Raw genomic sequence first — 17631 nt, 5'->3', positions numbered from 1 at the left:
TTTCTTCAAAAGTTTGTTCTTGGGGCTTCCCAGTGAGACCTACCCGCAGCAGATCTCGAAGACGTCTGGCACAGGAGTTTTACACTAATGGGACTTTTACATTGATGTGCGCAACGATAGTCGGCTGTGGGGTCTTTTGTTTGTCAAGACTTTTGACATTACACCTGTGGCTCTGGAAATAGGCTGAATGATCTTAATAAAAATTACCGAAGTGGAGGTCACAGTCAGCCACAAGATATGGCAGAGAAATATACTCATTTTCATAACTGCTGTCTTGAGAGGCTTGATAAGTATAAGAGAGCCTTGACTATGAGCGGATTTGTCTGGCCTCACATATTCCAATGAAATGTCTCTAAATGGGATGCTCTGGCTTTGTATGAATCAGCGTATTGTGATATCACCCTAAGGTGGGCAACCGAGATGAAATAGGATGAGTGCCAATGACAGCGTATCCTTCTTTCCCCTGATGCTAGCCCTGTTTCCTCTTCAAAGCGCAGAGGCCCACAAGACTTGAGAGAGGTTTTCTTTAAGTATGGACCACAGGCTTGTCTATGTCTTGTGTTAAGGCTCCCCCTCTCTTATTTCCCCCCTTGGCGCAGGGAACACAAATGATAGAGATAATACGTTCCATAATTAGCGCCAGTCATATTATTTTCTTCTATTTCTTTCTCATATAGATTCAAATGTCGTACCCCATTCAGGGTCCACAGGGCAAACAGTGCCTATTGAGCCACAAATGTGTGGGTCGTGGTTGTTTCCCATTGGTGTCCTGGGGTCTCTCCTTTTATGGCTCAGCAAACTGGACTCTTTCGGTAGTGAAGGTGAGCAATAAAAGGTTTCACTTGGAGGTGGTGTGGAGGGCAGGAGCTTAGAACTTTACAATGAACCAACAGACACAAAATAGTATCCACCTGTAAGCTTATCTTAGAAGAAAGTACTTTAATTTCACAGCGCAACAAGATACAGCACAGTTCATATAGGAACTACAGGGTTGAAATCTCTTTATGAATCTCAGTGATGTGCTACACCCCTTATGGTATCCTCTTCTTGCTCTAGGAGTTCTACTAATGTCTATCGTCTGAAGTGTGGGCATAAGCATTGATAAGGCACAGTACAATTGCTCTGAATGACCTGAACCTGCAAAAGAGGCAGGACCCTCATGATAAAGGACTACAACGGTGGTTGCACTCAGCACACAGATCACTAGTCATGGACCAGTGCTACAGGCCTGCATGGCAATCTCTGGTCTTCGGCCGTTGCTGCATTTCAGGCCTGAGGGGTTCTTGGTATCGTTATTAGCAGCCACTGTAGTTGATCTTCCAGCTGGTGTTTATCTTTAGCAGTTGAGACATCCCAGGCAATGAAAAAGGCTCCTCTTCCATAGCAGCACCAGTCTTTCATCCCATCTCAGGGATGCTGAATAACAGATGTTGCTCTTTATTTGAATATCTTGGCGCAGTTTGCTATGGGAACTGACTAGAGAGACAGCGTTATCCTCCATGACATGGGTTGGTTTCTGACTTACCAAAACCCCCTCCCCCACCCCATGTGTGTTGATTCCTGGCTTCTTCCAGTAGTCAGCTTTTTCTGGGTGTTCCTCATGCGAGTAGAATGTTTGGCTTCTGCTGGACAGTCCCATAGCAGCTCTTCAAGTACTCTGTGGATCTCTCCCTCCTTGCTTATGAAGAATTTCTCCTGGACAGTCTCTCCTCCTGCAGGGCCAAACACTCAAATTCCCCTGGGCAGACTGTCCTCTTGTAGGGCCAAACACTGCCCTTGCATCTCTGAGCAGGCAGGCAGGCTTTTAGGTGCTGGACAGCTCCTCAGCTCCTCCAGCAAGATGTGAAGACTTCAGGAGAAGTCCGTTCACCTCTTGGAGCTGGCTCCCTTTTGGAAATCAGGCCTGGTCTCACAGCAGCCCTTCAAGTACTCTGTGGAACTCTCCCTTCCATGGTCATGAAGAACTTGGAACTAGACCATAGTGGTGTGGCTTGGGTCCCATTTTTATTCTCTTTTTCTGGCCAGGGGATGTGGATGCCCTATCTAAGTTTTCAGAACCGGTTCGGGTTAGTTGTAATTAAAGTGTCATTTTGTGACTGACTTGCAGACACATCCTTTGGGCAATGTGATGCATCTTATAGCAGGTAGCAATGGTGCTGGCTCCAAGCAAGAGTATCCAAAACAAGTGCACAATGAAGTGTGAGTTCTCTGCACCTGATTGTTATCGGCCTTCCTAAATCAGTAATCAGAGACAGAGAGAAAGCTACAAAAAGGCACACCCTACCTAGAATCTTCCTCACCTCGAAGAACAGATGTGAATGACTCACTCCTCACCCATACCATCTACCAAATGGGAATGTCAGAAAAACAAGAATCATTAGCCCTTTGCAAACAAGCACCTTATGGAATTTCACGCCTGTTTCCATTCTTCTTCACTTCACTGCCTGGGACTCGACCTCCCTGCCACAGTAATCCCATCAATACATGTTCACTGTGTGGGGAAGCTGTAGCCCACTTCATCTTGTGCATGCTAAACCAGGGTCCACCTAGAATGGATTCCACTGTTCCCAGCACACGGTCTGTAACTAAGTGGAGAGTTTTACTACTGCAAACTTGCTGCAAATCCACTGCACATACAAGTAATCGACTTGCACAACAAATGTCAGCACAAGGGTCTGTGAATCACACTAATCCAGACCTTTACAGAAGTGAGGTTGGTAGACCATATTGTCCTTTGAGACAAAGAAAAGTTGAGTCAAGACTAATCATTCACAAACACCACCACCATTGCTTCTTGTGATCAAGCAAGGACATGGAGAGGTTCTGAACCATGCAATTCCATGCACTGGCCGAGGTCTCTGCACACATGTTAATTTAGCATGGTTGCAGGACCAACATAGAAAGTCAGGATACCAACTTTACATGCAGTCATGTACTCTAGGCAGAAGTACATGCCTGAATAACATACAGGGGAGATTCCATCCCAACAAAAGCCTCTGATGCATTACCATTTGATGCAACTTAACTATGATATATTTAGACTTTAGTGAATTGTTCTCAATGTATATGAGAAATCAAAATACACACATTGTTATAAGGCCTCATACTATCGAGTAAAACAGGTCAGATCTTGACCACAAAGATATATTCCCCTACAGGCAATGGTTACTAAGCATAGCCATTGTAAAATAAACGACCACAAGTCTAGGCCTAATGTTTATGCAAAAGTAGTCTATATGCAAGCAAAATAGTCAGTTTGAATTGTCATTTCAATGGACTAGCTCATGTGCTTGAAAGCCTGTTGCAGCTTATGATGCTAAAATCTATACATTTCTGACTCATTTTTATACACTGTGAAGAATTAATAGAAACTGTTGCTTCAATTAAACTAACTAATGAACAGGAGGAAGAATCATCTTACAAAAAGAATGTGAGAAGACCTTGAAATACAGATTGTGCTATCCATAAATATACTGCTGAACATACTACTTTCTGAAAATCACGCTTTTTGCTGCCAACATTGGAAGTAAAGCTATGCTTTGCTTTGATGCTATTATATGCTGAATATGTGCTAATGTACAACACTAAATAAAATGGCTTCTGACCCTAGAAGAATCATGAGACATAACATGAATATTAAGGCAAATGAACACTTTCGATTAATACAAAAGCAACATTGAAAATTGTCTGTGTAAAATATCAGTGCACCTGTAGGCACACATGCGTAAAAGACCATTGGTATTGCAACAATGGGTTTATGCAGTTATACTTTCTCAACACCTTCCACCCCTATTTTGCCAAGTGGCAAAGCCCTCTACAGTAATTGAATTGCAAAAAGGTGCAATATTTCCGCTTTTACATCTTCATTACCATTATCTTCATCACCCTTGAACTTAGCTAGATGTTGTCAGTGACCTTCCAGAAATCTTTCTCAGGACTAGCTGAGGAGATTGTAATTCTTAGTACACACCTGGAATGCAGGTGCTGCATGTACAATCAGCAGAGCACAGGATGTTGGCTTACCTGGAAATTTCTACTGCAGCATGTAGAGATTTGACAAAAGTAACAGCCAGACGGTTCACAGCCATCCTGGCTTCTTTGTACGCCATCATCATGGTACCACTGTGCTGGCTCAGAATACATACCCAGGAAAGACTTACTGACAGTGGGCGCATTCGGACAGATATTGTTGAGTCAAAGTTCAATTAGACATGGATTTGTGGATCTTTTATTCACATCTGATGGCTGGGACCTCCACCTCTGAGGTCATAATGGTTATCCATGCGTCCCTGTGAGACTGATGTGCAAACTGGGGCAATTCTCAGCCAGGAAACAGAGAGCTGAATCAGCAAAGGTGCTGAATATCAATGTGCCAGAGTTCCATGCAGTCCATTATTCTCTGAGAGTATTTCAAGCCCTTATTGCCAGAAATGAGGTTCTGATAAAAACAGACAATACCGCAACTTGGTTGCACATGCTTACTGACCCTCATCAAGAAAGCATAGGACATCCGGGTGTTGTTTGCCATAGCAACCTTTTCTATTGAATAGCTCTTCCTGCAGATACCACCCCTTATAAATATCCTCCAGGTGCCAGACTGGATCCCAAAAGCATTTTCCACACCATTAGCTGTCCAGAACCCATGGGGTGCCTCACAACTCTAATCACAGATCTACCCACCCACCATATGATGAAATCTAACTAGCTATGACACCAAATGGCGTGCCAGAGTCATTTCCTGTTTTTACATTCCTCATCAACACAGGCCCAGAGCTATTTTAGTTGTTTTAACTGAGAAAATATTTAAACTAATTTTACAGCATCTAGATCAAATGTCACCTGCTTAGATCTCTGGGTTTAAACCCTGTCGATGTTGCTGTAGGAAGATGTCCTTATCGGGTTCACACAATATCTGTATGTGGTGTCTGGGATATCTCTGTGACCCCTCAGCCTTTGACTGTTGCTCATCTATTCTCCCAAAAGCCATCAATGAGCTGGGGACATAGTCATTTTTGGGAAGGGCACGGCAAGGATACTCCAGAGTGAGACCCCTCCCCTTCTTTAGTTAGGTTTAGTATTGGCCCATGGACCTTCTGCAAAAACACATAAAACACCACAGGAAATACAAGTTCTCATCTTCCTTGAGGAAAAAGTCCAGCTTCTGGAACTGTTTAGAGGCTCAGTGGAGCTGTTCCTCACACCAGTCTCTATCTTGTTGTTGGAGGGGATTGCTATTCTTAAAAAGATAAAGCTGAAGATTCAGCATCCATCTGCAGCCCAGGTTAAAGAGGAGACACTATGTTGGAAATTGTCAGATCAGCCCACTACCCTCTGCAGCACTTCAAAGTGTGGGTGAGTCCTGTGGGTTTGGTGACTTCTGCATATCCGACTCATAGCTCCTCAGGGCCCGGCCTTAGTAGGCGTGTGCCTAATAAGACCTACCAAGGCACAGGCTCTCATATATTTGATGCCGCTTACAGCACCAGCAACAACCCCGCTCTTGGAGCTGAATTTGGGGCGGCTTCTACTTTAATTCTGCAGATATTATCTGAGTGGCAAAAGACAAACTTGGTGCCTGTTTTGATGATAAACCCCTCTTATAGCACCTTCCTGGATCCTCCCAGATGGAGTACCTTTTCACATCAGATTCTGAGGCCTAGGACGTGCCCAATAGTGATTATCACTGCAATGAGGGAGATGATTTAGAAATTGACAATCCCTCCTCTTTATCACACAGATGCCGGCCTTTTTCTGATGGATACACCTAACCGTAAATTCCTCACCTTAGAATACTCCCCAAGCACCAGGCTAGATCCAGAAACTTTTTATGGCAGTGCTCCTATGAGCTGCTCTGTGGCACCATGCGGTTCTGCACTGGTTCGATACTGCCCTGAAAGTAACCGAGCAGTGCTGCATATAAGTGCCACCTATTATGCTGACATCAGTTCCTTTCTTTCCATACCGTCTGACGCAGATCCAGAGCTCTGCTCCCAACTCTGTCATTCTTTCAGACACCTTTGAATGATGTCACCAGTATGCTAGAGAAGGATGGCCATATCCAAAATGACAGGTTTCATGCCATGGTGCGACCGCTAGAAGCAGATGTAGGTCATGGACCCACAGGAGGTGTGTCTTAGGTGTCTGGGAAGGGACAGGGCTGTAAGTCATATGATCAGTGCTCCTCAATGCAACCTAAGTCGATTCAAGACAAGAGACAAATTTATATATTGCAGAACACAAGAAGTTGCAAACTTTGTGTAGATCCCGCTCCTGATCCACATCCTATCCCGATCACATGAGCAAACCAGCTCAATCTTGAGCTTGAAGTCCTCCGGTAAGTCCAAGTCCAAGCATAAGAAAGCAAAGTACGACTCAACTTAATCCCTCAACTCTGACTTCAAAGAGAAGGCACTATGACTTCACTGTGTTAGTTGCACTCCTTTGAAGTCTCTGGCCACAGAACCAGACCTCAGCTCGTCGCGGAGCACCCCAAATTTCCTGGACCATGGGCAACCTTACAACAGAGCGAGGTCATCCCAAAAATATACGGTTCACATTTGTCTTCCTCTGGAACTGCAGGGGCCCACAGTTGGGTTATCTCCAGCAGGTCCATCCCTAGTCCCTACTACATCAGCACTGGTATCAAAGCCACTGATCCCGGAGAGGAACCAGTACTGATGCCAGTGTTGCATTCAGAACTGACTTCAGCTCAAGCCCAACAAAAGTGCAACAAGCAATCATGCAGCCTGATTCTAACTCAGTGCCTTTGCTGTGTCGTACCTATCAGCAGAGGCTCTGTTATTGTTTTTGTTCTGGCTCTGATCCTGCGCCATAGCAGGGGGTACCCATAAGAGGTTGTGGATGGCCTGCTCTCCCCAGTCTATACTAAAGATGTCCTATAAATTGATATACAAAATGCCAATGGGCTTTTGTCAGAAATGGGGGTCTCTAATTGACAGGTTGTTACCCTGTCCAAGTAGTGACCCTTCTACCTAGTCAGGATAAGGGAGTTACACTTCCAAAATAACCCCTGCTCACCCCCTTAGTAGCTTGGCACAAGCAGTCAGGCTTATCTCAGAGGCAGTGTGTAAAGCATTTGCACATAACATACAGTAATACGATGAAAACACTACAAGAGGACACCACACCAATTTTAGAAAAGTAGCCAATATTTATCTGTGTAAAACAAGACCAAAACGATAACGATCCAACATACAGTTATTCAAGAATATCAATAATCAAAAACAGACTATAGAAATAGTTCCTTAAAGTGGATAAGTCCGTCTGGGGCTACCACGGCGGTGTGTACCAGTAAATCCCACGATTCAGGCCGACCGCGGTGATGTTAGTGGTTGCGGTTTAACTACGGAGGTTGGGATACCAGCACTCCTGTACCTTGAAGACTGGCAGCTGAAGGCAGGCTTGCCACATACAATCATGTACCAACTCCGGATGATGGCAAACCTCTTGACATCATTGGGGTTCATTATCAATGAACCGAAGTTCCACCTGACTTCCATTTATTGAGCAATTTTGGACACAATGGAGTTTAGGGCTTTTCCTCCGCTGAAATGAATAGAGGACTTTCATGCTATGATTCCAATGTTGCAGGAGTGGTCCAGGACTATGGTCAGAGGAGCTTCTTGGCCATTTAGCCATCTGTGTGCTACTAGACTGCTATGCTAGATGGCCCATACATGCTCTGCAATGGAATTTTAAGTTCCAGTGGCCCCACCGTGAATGAAACCCGGCCAATACAAACCAGGACTCATAGCATTTAGCTCTAGACTTTTCAGTGGTGGCTGTTCAAACGCAAACGGTCCATTGGCAGGCCCATCTCCCTTCCCTACCTAGAGCTAACAGTGATGACAGATGCATCCCTGTTGGGCTGAGGGGAGGTGGAGATCAGGGTACTCTGGTCTCTAGAGAAGGGCCAGCTCCACATCAATCTGCTGGAGCTGTGGGCCATTCATCTAGTTCTGAAGGCTTTCCTCCCATCCATCAAGGGGAAGCAGGTGCAGTTTCTCATGAACTGCACATCCTGCATGTGGTACCACAACAAGCAGGGAGCGCTGGGTCTTGCCCCCGTGTCAGAAGGCTCTGCACCCCTTGAGGTGTTTGGAACGCCAGAGCAAATTCCAGATTGTGAACCACCTGGCAGGGTCCTTCAACGTCAAAATGAATGGGCTTAACAGGTTGTATCTGGCAGATATTGTGGGGGGGGGGTTTACATATCGAGATGGCACAAAGTGTCATCAAACAGTGGGAGAACCCTGGCTAGATCTTTTCACTGCAGTCAAGAACTTGGAATGTTGATAGTTTTCTGTGTTTGTGTTTCTGCAAGAGCACTTGTTCAAAGATGTGTTCAAACAGGACTGGAACATTGGACTCCTGTACACCTACCCATCCCTGCCTCTCCTGCCCCAGGTTTTGAAAAATATAATTAACAAATGGGCCCAAGTCATTCCAGTGGCTCCAGATTGGGCCAGGAGAGTATGGCACCCAGAAATTCTGGCCATGAGCATATGTCCTCCGGTCCGTTATCCAGTTCCGGAAGACCTCCTGTTTCAGCAACTGGCCAGGTACCTCTATGAAAATTTACACTTACATAAGTGGTGATTAAGCATCAGCAACTGCCTGCGTTTGATCTGCCACCTGTCTGCCACCTAAAGTGGTTGATGTCATCCTTGGTGCAACAAAATGCATTAATGCCAGGTGCTGGGTCAAATTTGTGCCCTGGTATGACATTAACAGAATTAACCACTTACAAGCAAAACTGCCACACATCATTTTGCTTGTTTTATCTTTGGCCAGCAAGGTCTTGCAATGAGCACTATTAAAAGTTGTCTACCCTTTCAGCCGTTCTTCGTTTGCCCAACCTCCGTCCTTGTTTTAATCACTTGTTATGATTAGATGTATTTACAGTTTGACACATGTTTCCTCCCAAACCATTTGTGATGTCACAATGGAACCTTAAATTGTTTTTTTTTCATTCTTATTGCATTTATAAAAGACCCAATGCTGAAGGACAATTTATTACTTCTCAGTATAAGGCATTCCTCAGCTTTAGTACAGAAGCCAAAGACATTTCCAGGCATGCAACCTTTTAGATGTAAAGAAGTAATAAACTGACTATGAATGCTGCTGTGGTGGCACTTCATCGCACTCTCTAAACCTGGTTGTCAAGGTAGTAGTGCTTCATGAGTGTTTACACTAATGCCCACATTGCAGCCTAGCAGATGTCTAGGACAGGCACTCCGTGTGCCAACCCAGTGGTAGCTGCCTTAACTGTGGTGTAATGGACCCTCAGACTTTCCATAGGCAGCTTTTTGGCCAGTACATAGAAGATCTGAAATAATGAGGACTATCCACCTTGTCATCATCCTCTTCTACACTGCCTTCCTTTTATTTGCTCTGGAGAACCCCAGAGTCTATTGTCCAATTAATGGCCCCTAGTAAAATCAATGTAAAAGCTTACAGCCGTTTTGAGACCAGCCGATGGTGCCCCTCCTTCTCTTTCAAGGGGAAAGGGGAAGCAAAGAATGCTGGCCGGGTGATGGACTGCCAAACATGGAAGATAGTGAAGATTGTAGGTAAGGTTGGCGCTCGATTACTTAGCACCAACTTGACAGGTGATGCAGCAACCAACATTCAAACAGATTGTGTATTCCCTATGTTCTTTAAGTTCTTTACTTTTCCAATGTCTAAAGCACTGTGAATGATGTACACCATGGGAGTCAAAATGCACTCACTTGCAATATTGACAGGACCAAGATGCTTAAGTGAACAACTCATCCCTTTGTGACCTTCAGACAGTAGTACACAATGGCTAAGATAATACTCGCAAATGAGTAGTGCACTTCATCAAGTACTGCGTTGGCGAGTGAGATGGAGTGCCACGCAGTAGCATTCATGGTCACTATATTACTTCTTTACATCTGGAAGGTTGTCACCTGGGAAATGCCTTTGACCTCGTACTAATGCTGGTGAACCGCTTATACATGTAAGTAATATATTGTCCTTCAACACTTGATATTTTATAAATTCTGTAATTTGGATGCCGGGTCAAATGACACTGCTGGCATATGAATTCACATGATGCGGGATGAGAATATCAAGCATTGGTACCTGGTATGGGGACAATGAGCTGCAACATCCTCTGAATAGTTTTCTCAGCAGCACTTAGTCCCGTTTGTAGTTTGGCATTTATGCCTGCATTCAGGGTGTAATGCTTAAAGAGGGACCTGAGCGTGTTCCATTTCCCAAATAAAAGGAAATTCCCTTCATCATTCTTTGTCCATTAGCTTTTCTTGGGAGAGCAAGGCATGAGTGGTGATGAGACGCAAGCTGCGCAGAGCACATCTATGCTGTGATATTGTGCTCAGATGGTCTGGTCAGTATATACTCTCACCTGATTGGCACAAAACCTCCTCAACCAATCGCAGTTGTGGTTGGTGTGGTATATTAATTCTGTAATTTCTTCACATCAATGTTCAGTTGCCATGTCTGTCTAAGATATGCACAAGTAGTCAATAGTTCCAATCATTGGTCGCTGACGTTACCCTGTTTTCTTGGTTTTTAGGCTGTGACTATATCTAGCAGGGTGAGAATCAGCGTATGCAGACAGTTCATTAAATTAATAAAATATTAGGTAGGAGCACAAATATAATTAGCCGCTGAAAGATATTTACTTTCATCTAATTTAAGATTTCTCCCTTTGTTATAATTTATTATGAACCTATGTTTAGCTGTTAGCACTATGAAGCTGCCCTTTGGGTGTCATATAACACTATTATAATTAAATTACAAAATGTAAATCATATAAAGTGACTGACTTAGGCAATAATATACACTCAAAAGTCTAGAGAAATGCATAATTAGCATAAGCTATGCTTATTGTTTGTAAATGAGTCAGACTTGATTATGAGTATCCTGTCTGCCAAATCCTCAGTCCATCTACTCTGTTTGGAGTCTCGTAGACCCTTCGTTTTCCAATGACCGTGAGCCTACTGGCTTTGCTGTTGGAAGGTTTACTCCGATGACCTGATGGTATAGGGGTCTTCAGAGTAAGGGAATCACACTGCCCATCCTAGAGGGGACAGTCTGATGCCCTTTGTTCTGCCTGTCACCACAAGACAGTCAGGAACATAAAAAAAAAACAATTAATGACCCCATACAATAGGAGGAAAAACACTGGGTGTAGGGGCCATTAGATATGTGTTTTTCAGACACAAACTCCTGCTTTGGGAGTTTCGCTCTGAAACACAAATATTCTGATGTGCGGTCATATTTCTGTAACAAATTTTGTGATCTTCATTGAAAACCTTTGGTATTCTACACTCGTATATATAAATATATGGTATTAATATTTCAGTAACCAGGTTTTCAGATGTTTTCTGGTGGTTACATGGTTGGTAGTGGTATTGGGAAGTACTGGAAAATATTTCCAGAGCACATACAGGAAACAATGTATTTACTCTCAATAACTGATTAACTACCTAAAGCCAAAGTGAAGAGGATTTGAAGAGGATTTGAAGAAGGTGAATTGTAGCATGAGGGAAAAAGCTGAATATTAGGTGGATGCAGAATGTCTTGAATAAAATGGAAAGACTTTCAAACTCAACTATTTTCATAACTACAAACCAGCGCAGTAATTATTATGACACTATAATGGTGACTGTAGGTGTGAAACAATAGTGGATATACAGTTGTGTTGAAAATGTAACAATTCATGTGAGAGATTGTATTATTCTCTGATGTGGGCCTTGTGAATGAAATAGCCAAAGTTATTGACTTTCTGAGTTTGATGTAAAATACACATGTAATTATATCTGTTATGTTTTAATAGGCACAACATGACAAGCTTGTGTCTCAACATCAAGATGTGGTAATAGCCACACAGTCTGCCCAAGCATTACTCGAAAAACAGGGATGCTACCTGACTCCTGAAGACAAGGAAAAGCTGCAGAGAAACATGAAAGCCTTGAAGGCCCAATATGAGACAAGTCTAGCTGAGTCTGAAAGGAAAATGAAACTAATCCAGTCTGTCCAAGAGGATTTAGAGAAGTTTACAACAGATTGCAATGAATTTGAAAGTTGGCTTAGGCAGTCCAAAGAAGATCTTGAGGACTTGGAGAAGGCTGCCCCAGACTTCAGTGGGGTTCGGACCAAGTTGGAGAGGCAGAAAAGCTTCTCAGAAGATGTGATTGCTCACAAAGGTGATTTAAGGTATATCACAATTTCTGGACAGAGGGTGATAGATACAGCCAAGTCATGCAGTAGGGGAGATGGTGTCAAGAGCAATCAAGATGATATTGATACATCTACAACATGCACAATGGTGCAAAGTAAGCTGGATACAGCAGCAGATCACTTCAAATCCCTTTACTCAAAGGTACATTTGTTTACATGTATAGTGAAAATGTAAAATAAGTCTCAATTATATGTATATACATAAAATTAGATTGTGAACCATTCTGTTTTGGTGGTGGGGTTTGTGTTCAGTATACCAAATTATGAAAATGATTGGCCATTCACAATTATTAGAGCCAAGTTATTCAAATGCTCACCTCATTGGTCACAGGATATGTTACATGTGATCAAAGTTTCTTGCAGCAAGGGCACTATAGGTACTGTAACTAACATGCATCTCTGCTCGATGGAGTGACTATAAAAGGGAAACAATAACTATCTTTTGACCACTGTGAAATTAACTGCTTCCAGGTGTAATTGAATAACTAGTGCAGAGTGTAATGTCATTGTCTCCGCAGCCCACAATTAGATACACTTATTTGTACATGCCCTGGGTTACCATGAGGTATTACTGACATAAACTGTTTATGAAAAGGTCTGTTGAAAGTGAGAGATACTCAAGTAGCTCGGTAAGCTGATGGATGAATGAACAGGGGAACAGATAGATGGACCAATGAATGGTGGATGGACAGATGGAGGGCTAGCGTGATGGGTGGACAGATGTGACAATAAATGGATGAATGCACGTAACTAGATAGTAATCACACAGACAAGTAGACTGTGTTGATACTTTGTAAAGCATTTTGGCAGTTGCTGGATGATATATCTACAGTTTGTATTTGTCTCTTCATTTTTTAAATACATTCCTATCTTGGACCTGATTTATATATTAGCACAAGGGTAACAGAGTTCCCTTCCCTTCGCCAACATAGTAGACCACCTGCCAAATTTAACTGTTGGTGGACCTTAAGTTTGGCCACGGCAGAGACTAGTCTGTCTCTGCAATGGCCAAACTTCTCCGTTTGCCCTGGGGAGTTGGAGAAATGGCTACATGTCCGCCCACCCAATTTAGATGGGTAGACATGTAGTCATTGTTAACTGTTCTACACCGCCAGTTAAAACCTGAGCTAAGGAACAGTAAACCCATTCTAAATGCTCCTCTCGCCACAGGAAAAGCCTCCCATGGCGAGGGGAGCATTACTTTTTTCTTTTCAAAAAGAAAATGGCATTTTGTGGTTGAACTTTTACTGCTGCTTCTACATTTTGCAATATAATTTCCTCAATAGATGATTCTTATCTGACATCCCTCAACAACACCAACTTACCCCCTCTTTCTGTGTCCTCGCTTTGCCTTGAGCCGCATATACGAAAGGATGAGTGACCACCTGCAAATCTTTCGTAGATTTTGTTCTTTCTAATGCCGCATCTGACTAACTCATCTAAACAAATATATTGTCATACTTACCCCTCATTGCACTTAGCACTGGTAAGGTTTTCCAAACTGAAAACAAATGTTTTTCTCCTCTTTAATTAGTACTTGCACAGTGACTGCCCTTCCAAATAACCCCTGCAAATGAATTTCTGAACTTGTGTCCTACTATTTCAGTAACCTCTCATTTTTCACCTCTTCTGCTTGCTACTCAAAATTAAATCAAGGTATTTCAGTCACAAGTTAATCTTACTGCTTTACATCTGTCTCTCATCCAGCTCCTCTATCTTTTACTAAATCCTTATAACCCAATAGTAATTCTTCTGCACAATACACATTCACCATTTTTCTAACAGACCGCTATCTCCCAACCTTGTGTCTTCCTATTGCTGAAAACATTTAGAATATATTAGTTCACAGTAAGGGCCTGATTGACAAAGGTAAACTTACACTTTTGTGTAAGTTTACGATTGTTTGCTATTCACAAAGGGGTTTATGGGTAGTATCTTTACGAGTGCGGATTCCCCACACATAAAACGATAGGAGGGTCCTGTCTTTTTATGTGCTGAGACTCCGCAGCCATAAAGATACTACTGGTAAATCCCTTTGTGAATAGGAAATTATCGTAAACTTAAATAAATGTATACGTTTACCTTTGCCAATCAGGCCCTAAGTGTTTATTTTTCTGGGACTCCGCTCACATGTGTCTCCTCATTAGTTGGTTCCTGGCCTGGCCACTCAACTGAGAGTGCCCTAATTATGTGGTATATATTTTACTACTTCTCATCATGGTAACCCTCATTCTTGTTCTGCTTGATGTGTTGAGCACTGTTTACCAGTTTGGATCATGCTGTCTTTCTCTCTCAAGTTTCTATCTCCAGGAATCTCTGATACTACTCTTGAATAGTCTCTGTCCTGTCTGCCTCATCTTTCATATTCAGCTTCTTGGAAAACCTATCTTCTCCACTGTTACCTGTAAGCTATGGTGTACCTTAAGATGTTGACCTTAGCCATCACCTGTTCTACACAACCCCCTGCCATCTATGTCTGATCTTTTGGATTTATACCTCTTGTAAACAAAGACTATTCCCAATGCTTTCTCTTTGCCTAACTGATGTTCAAATCTTAATACTTTTTCAACTCTCTTCTTCACTACCACTTTAATGCAGAGATTCTTCTGTTAAACGCTTCATCTGCCTCTGGCTATCCCTATCCCTCTCCACTATCTAACCTTTTCCTCACTTCTATTAGTCCCACTGCTTCAACTCAGAATGTATTAATATATGATAATTCTGTTCTACTTTTCTGTTCACAGTGCCCACATCACTTCAGTATTAGGTTATTCATTATTATAAAAACAAAATTCTTCTTTCTATTAAGACGGAATCTTTGGCTTCCTCTTTAAGTCTATTCCACTCGTAACACATTCTTTATTCTGGTATACATCCCATATTTGATTGTCTTCATGACTTTTGGGTGCCTCCCTATCAGACTGCTCCTAAATGCAGCATTGCATTTACATTAATGGTGTTTAAATATCTGTTGTATCCTTCCTTACATTCCTGTTATCATCACACTATCACACTTTTGTCTGATTAATTTCTTTGATATTCATGTAGAGTTTACTTTTGGAATTCTCTGATAAGTGAGTTGGCCAAAGGTGCTTTGTAAATGTTAACAATACATACATTATAATGTATTTCTCTGTATTCTGATATTGTGTCTATTTGTACATTTAGACCCTCATAAACTAGTATTTTTGGAGCAAAAACGTGTATCTGGGCAGTAATTTTATAAAGACAAACAGTACTAGTTTACAGTACATTTTCAGAAACTACAAGACACTTATATTTATTTACTCTATGTTATTTGTATACTTTTAGTGCAATATCCTTGGAAATAATCTTAAAGACCTGGTGGACAAATATGACCACTATAAAGATATGTCCTCTGGGCTTCAGTCGGGGCTTCAAGCTTCTGAAACATCAGCCAACAAGCGACTGTCTGAGCCAATTGCAGTGGATCCAAAAAACCTTCAACGACAACTAGAAGAGACAAAGGTAAACAACATAGTTAATGTCTGGTATGTACAGCTTATTTCGGGGAAACCTTTCTTGTTATCACATTTTATTGACTTTAACATAGACATGTACAATGACTGTGGAACATACTGTAACATGTATACTTTTTCACTGCCTGCCTCAGCCCATCAGCCTTCTGAGTTTGTATAATTTCAAAGATGAGTTTTCCTGTCTAGCCCGTCCACATTGGGAACCCCTCCCCTCTCCACTTGCTTTGTGTCTTATTCCCTAAATTTTTGAATTTCTCTCTTCCAATGAAGGAGACATGGCTTGCCGCAGTTCTAGAGGGATTATCGTGTATCAGGCCCAGTTGACACATATTTTGTAGTGTTTCTGTGGACAGTCCATGGCTGCATAAAAGGGGATTTCTAAACTCATACATCTGTCCAGGTCCGCCCTCCTACTCTCTAATCCCGGGGACTTCTTTGTTCTTCCAGGCCCTGGCTATATCCCTCTTGGCCACTGTATTTCATAGTAACTTTAATAGAACCCTACAAATTGCATATCACAAATTAAGAATGTTTCAGATTGATACAAGTTGCCAATTTAATTCTTCTGTGCAGTGGTAGAATTAATTACAATACGTCCTTGTTGATGGGATGAGAGCCTGAAATAATTGATAAATGTTATTTAGTTTTGATAAGGTTACCCTACTTAGAAACAACGTTAGGTATTGATTCAGTCTGTTACCACTGGTAAACTACTGTGTAGTATTTTGTGGATGCATGATGATTCCCTCTCCCTGGTCTTCTAATGGAAGACCAATGTTGGTGCACTTCTACCTCCAGAATAAACGCAGTTGGCTCTGCTTGCTGCTGGAGATAGGTTTCAGAGCCTCATTTACAAGTTGGCAGATAAAATATTCTGTCACAAATGTGGCCGGCTGTCCCATCCCCCCATATTACATGTGTATTCTACCGTATGGCACTTGTAATACAGTGGGCGGGGTGAAAATCACATTTTGACGGAGTATTCCGTCTGCCAATCTGTAAATAAGGCCACGAGTCTTCACCTCTTTCACCTCTCTCCTGCTTTCATTCTCCATGTATTGCAGTGTTTTGATATGTATGTAGGTAAATACTGGTATTTATATAGCATGAACCAACTGTACATTTGTGAGGGGTCTGGAGACGATCCACAAGATCGTGTGCATCAAATGGGGATTACACAAATACATTTTACTAACATTTAGGCACTTGCAGATTAAGTGAATTATCCATGGATGTCTGTTATGTTTATTATCCACATAGATCCAACCAAAACAGATGTCATACTTAACCCTCTCTACCAGCATCTAGTCTCTGGGCCTCAACGCTATCCTTATCATCTTTATCCCTTTAAGATTCTTCATTGTTCTGTGCTATTTCAGGAATTCTCGACCCCTATGCCATTGACTAGACTCAAGCATTCAAGGTATCCTCACTTCCTCTGACAGTCCTGAGGAAGGTGGACTGTTACCAAACTTTTGTCCACCGAAACGTGCAACAACAGTGTTAATTGTCTACTGTTGCAGACCTACGTTAGTGGAATTACAATTGTTTCATTTTCTCTTTGGTAGGACTTCTGCCACACAACAGGGACCTTGGTTTTAATTTACTTGGACTGATTGGACTTCTGGAATGTTTTTGTAAAGGGGTCACTGATTAAAGTACATTCTTGTGTTACACAAAGTGTCTTACTAAAACTTCTTTGGATGTTTCTGACTAATTATATGTATTATTTGAAATGTAATGATTAAACTGCAGTATACTACAATGCCATAGGCGTGAATGTATGCTATTTAACTTATTGTTTATGAGTGATTGTGTGGGTATAGAAGCGTTACATTGTTGTTGCCACTGGGCCTGCCTTCAGAAGCGATGTGATGCA

At 42.2% G+C, this 17631-nt stretch overlaps 1 protein-coding gene across 15 annotated transcripts in view; it reads left to right on the top strand.

The window, feature by feature from the left end:
- The window catches only part of DST (dystonin), a 1436897-nt gene that overhangs the window by 925731 nt on the left and 493535 nt on the right, over positions 1-17631 (top strand). For all 15 annotated transcript variants that reach the window (XM_085610880.1, XM_085610881.1, XM_085610884.1 and 12 more), the window contains 2 exons: positions 11849-12394; positions 15565-15741. In XM_085610880.1, coding sequence (XP_085467006.1) covers positions 11849-12394; positions 15565-15741 — 723 coding nt within the window. The remainder of the gene's footprint in view (positions 1-11848; positions 12395-15564; positions 15742-17631) is intronic.

The sequence above is a fragment of the Triturus cristatus genome, chromosome 6 (genome assembly GCF_964204655.1).
Source record: "Triturus cristatus chromosome 6, aTriCri1.1, whole genome shotgun sequence".
Taxonomy (NCBI): domain Eukaryota; kingdom Metazoa; phylum Chordata; class Amphibia; order Caudata; family Salamandridae; genus Triturus; species Triturus cristatus.
Note: the sequence above shows the minus strand (reverse complement) of the source record. Positions and strands in the feature narration are given on the sequence as shown.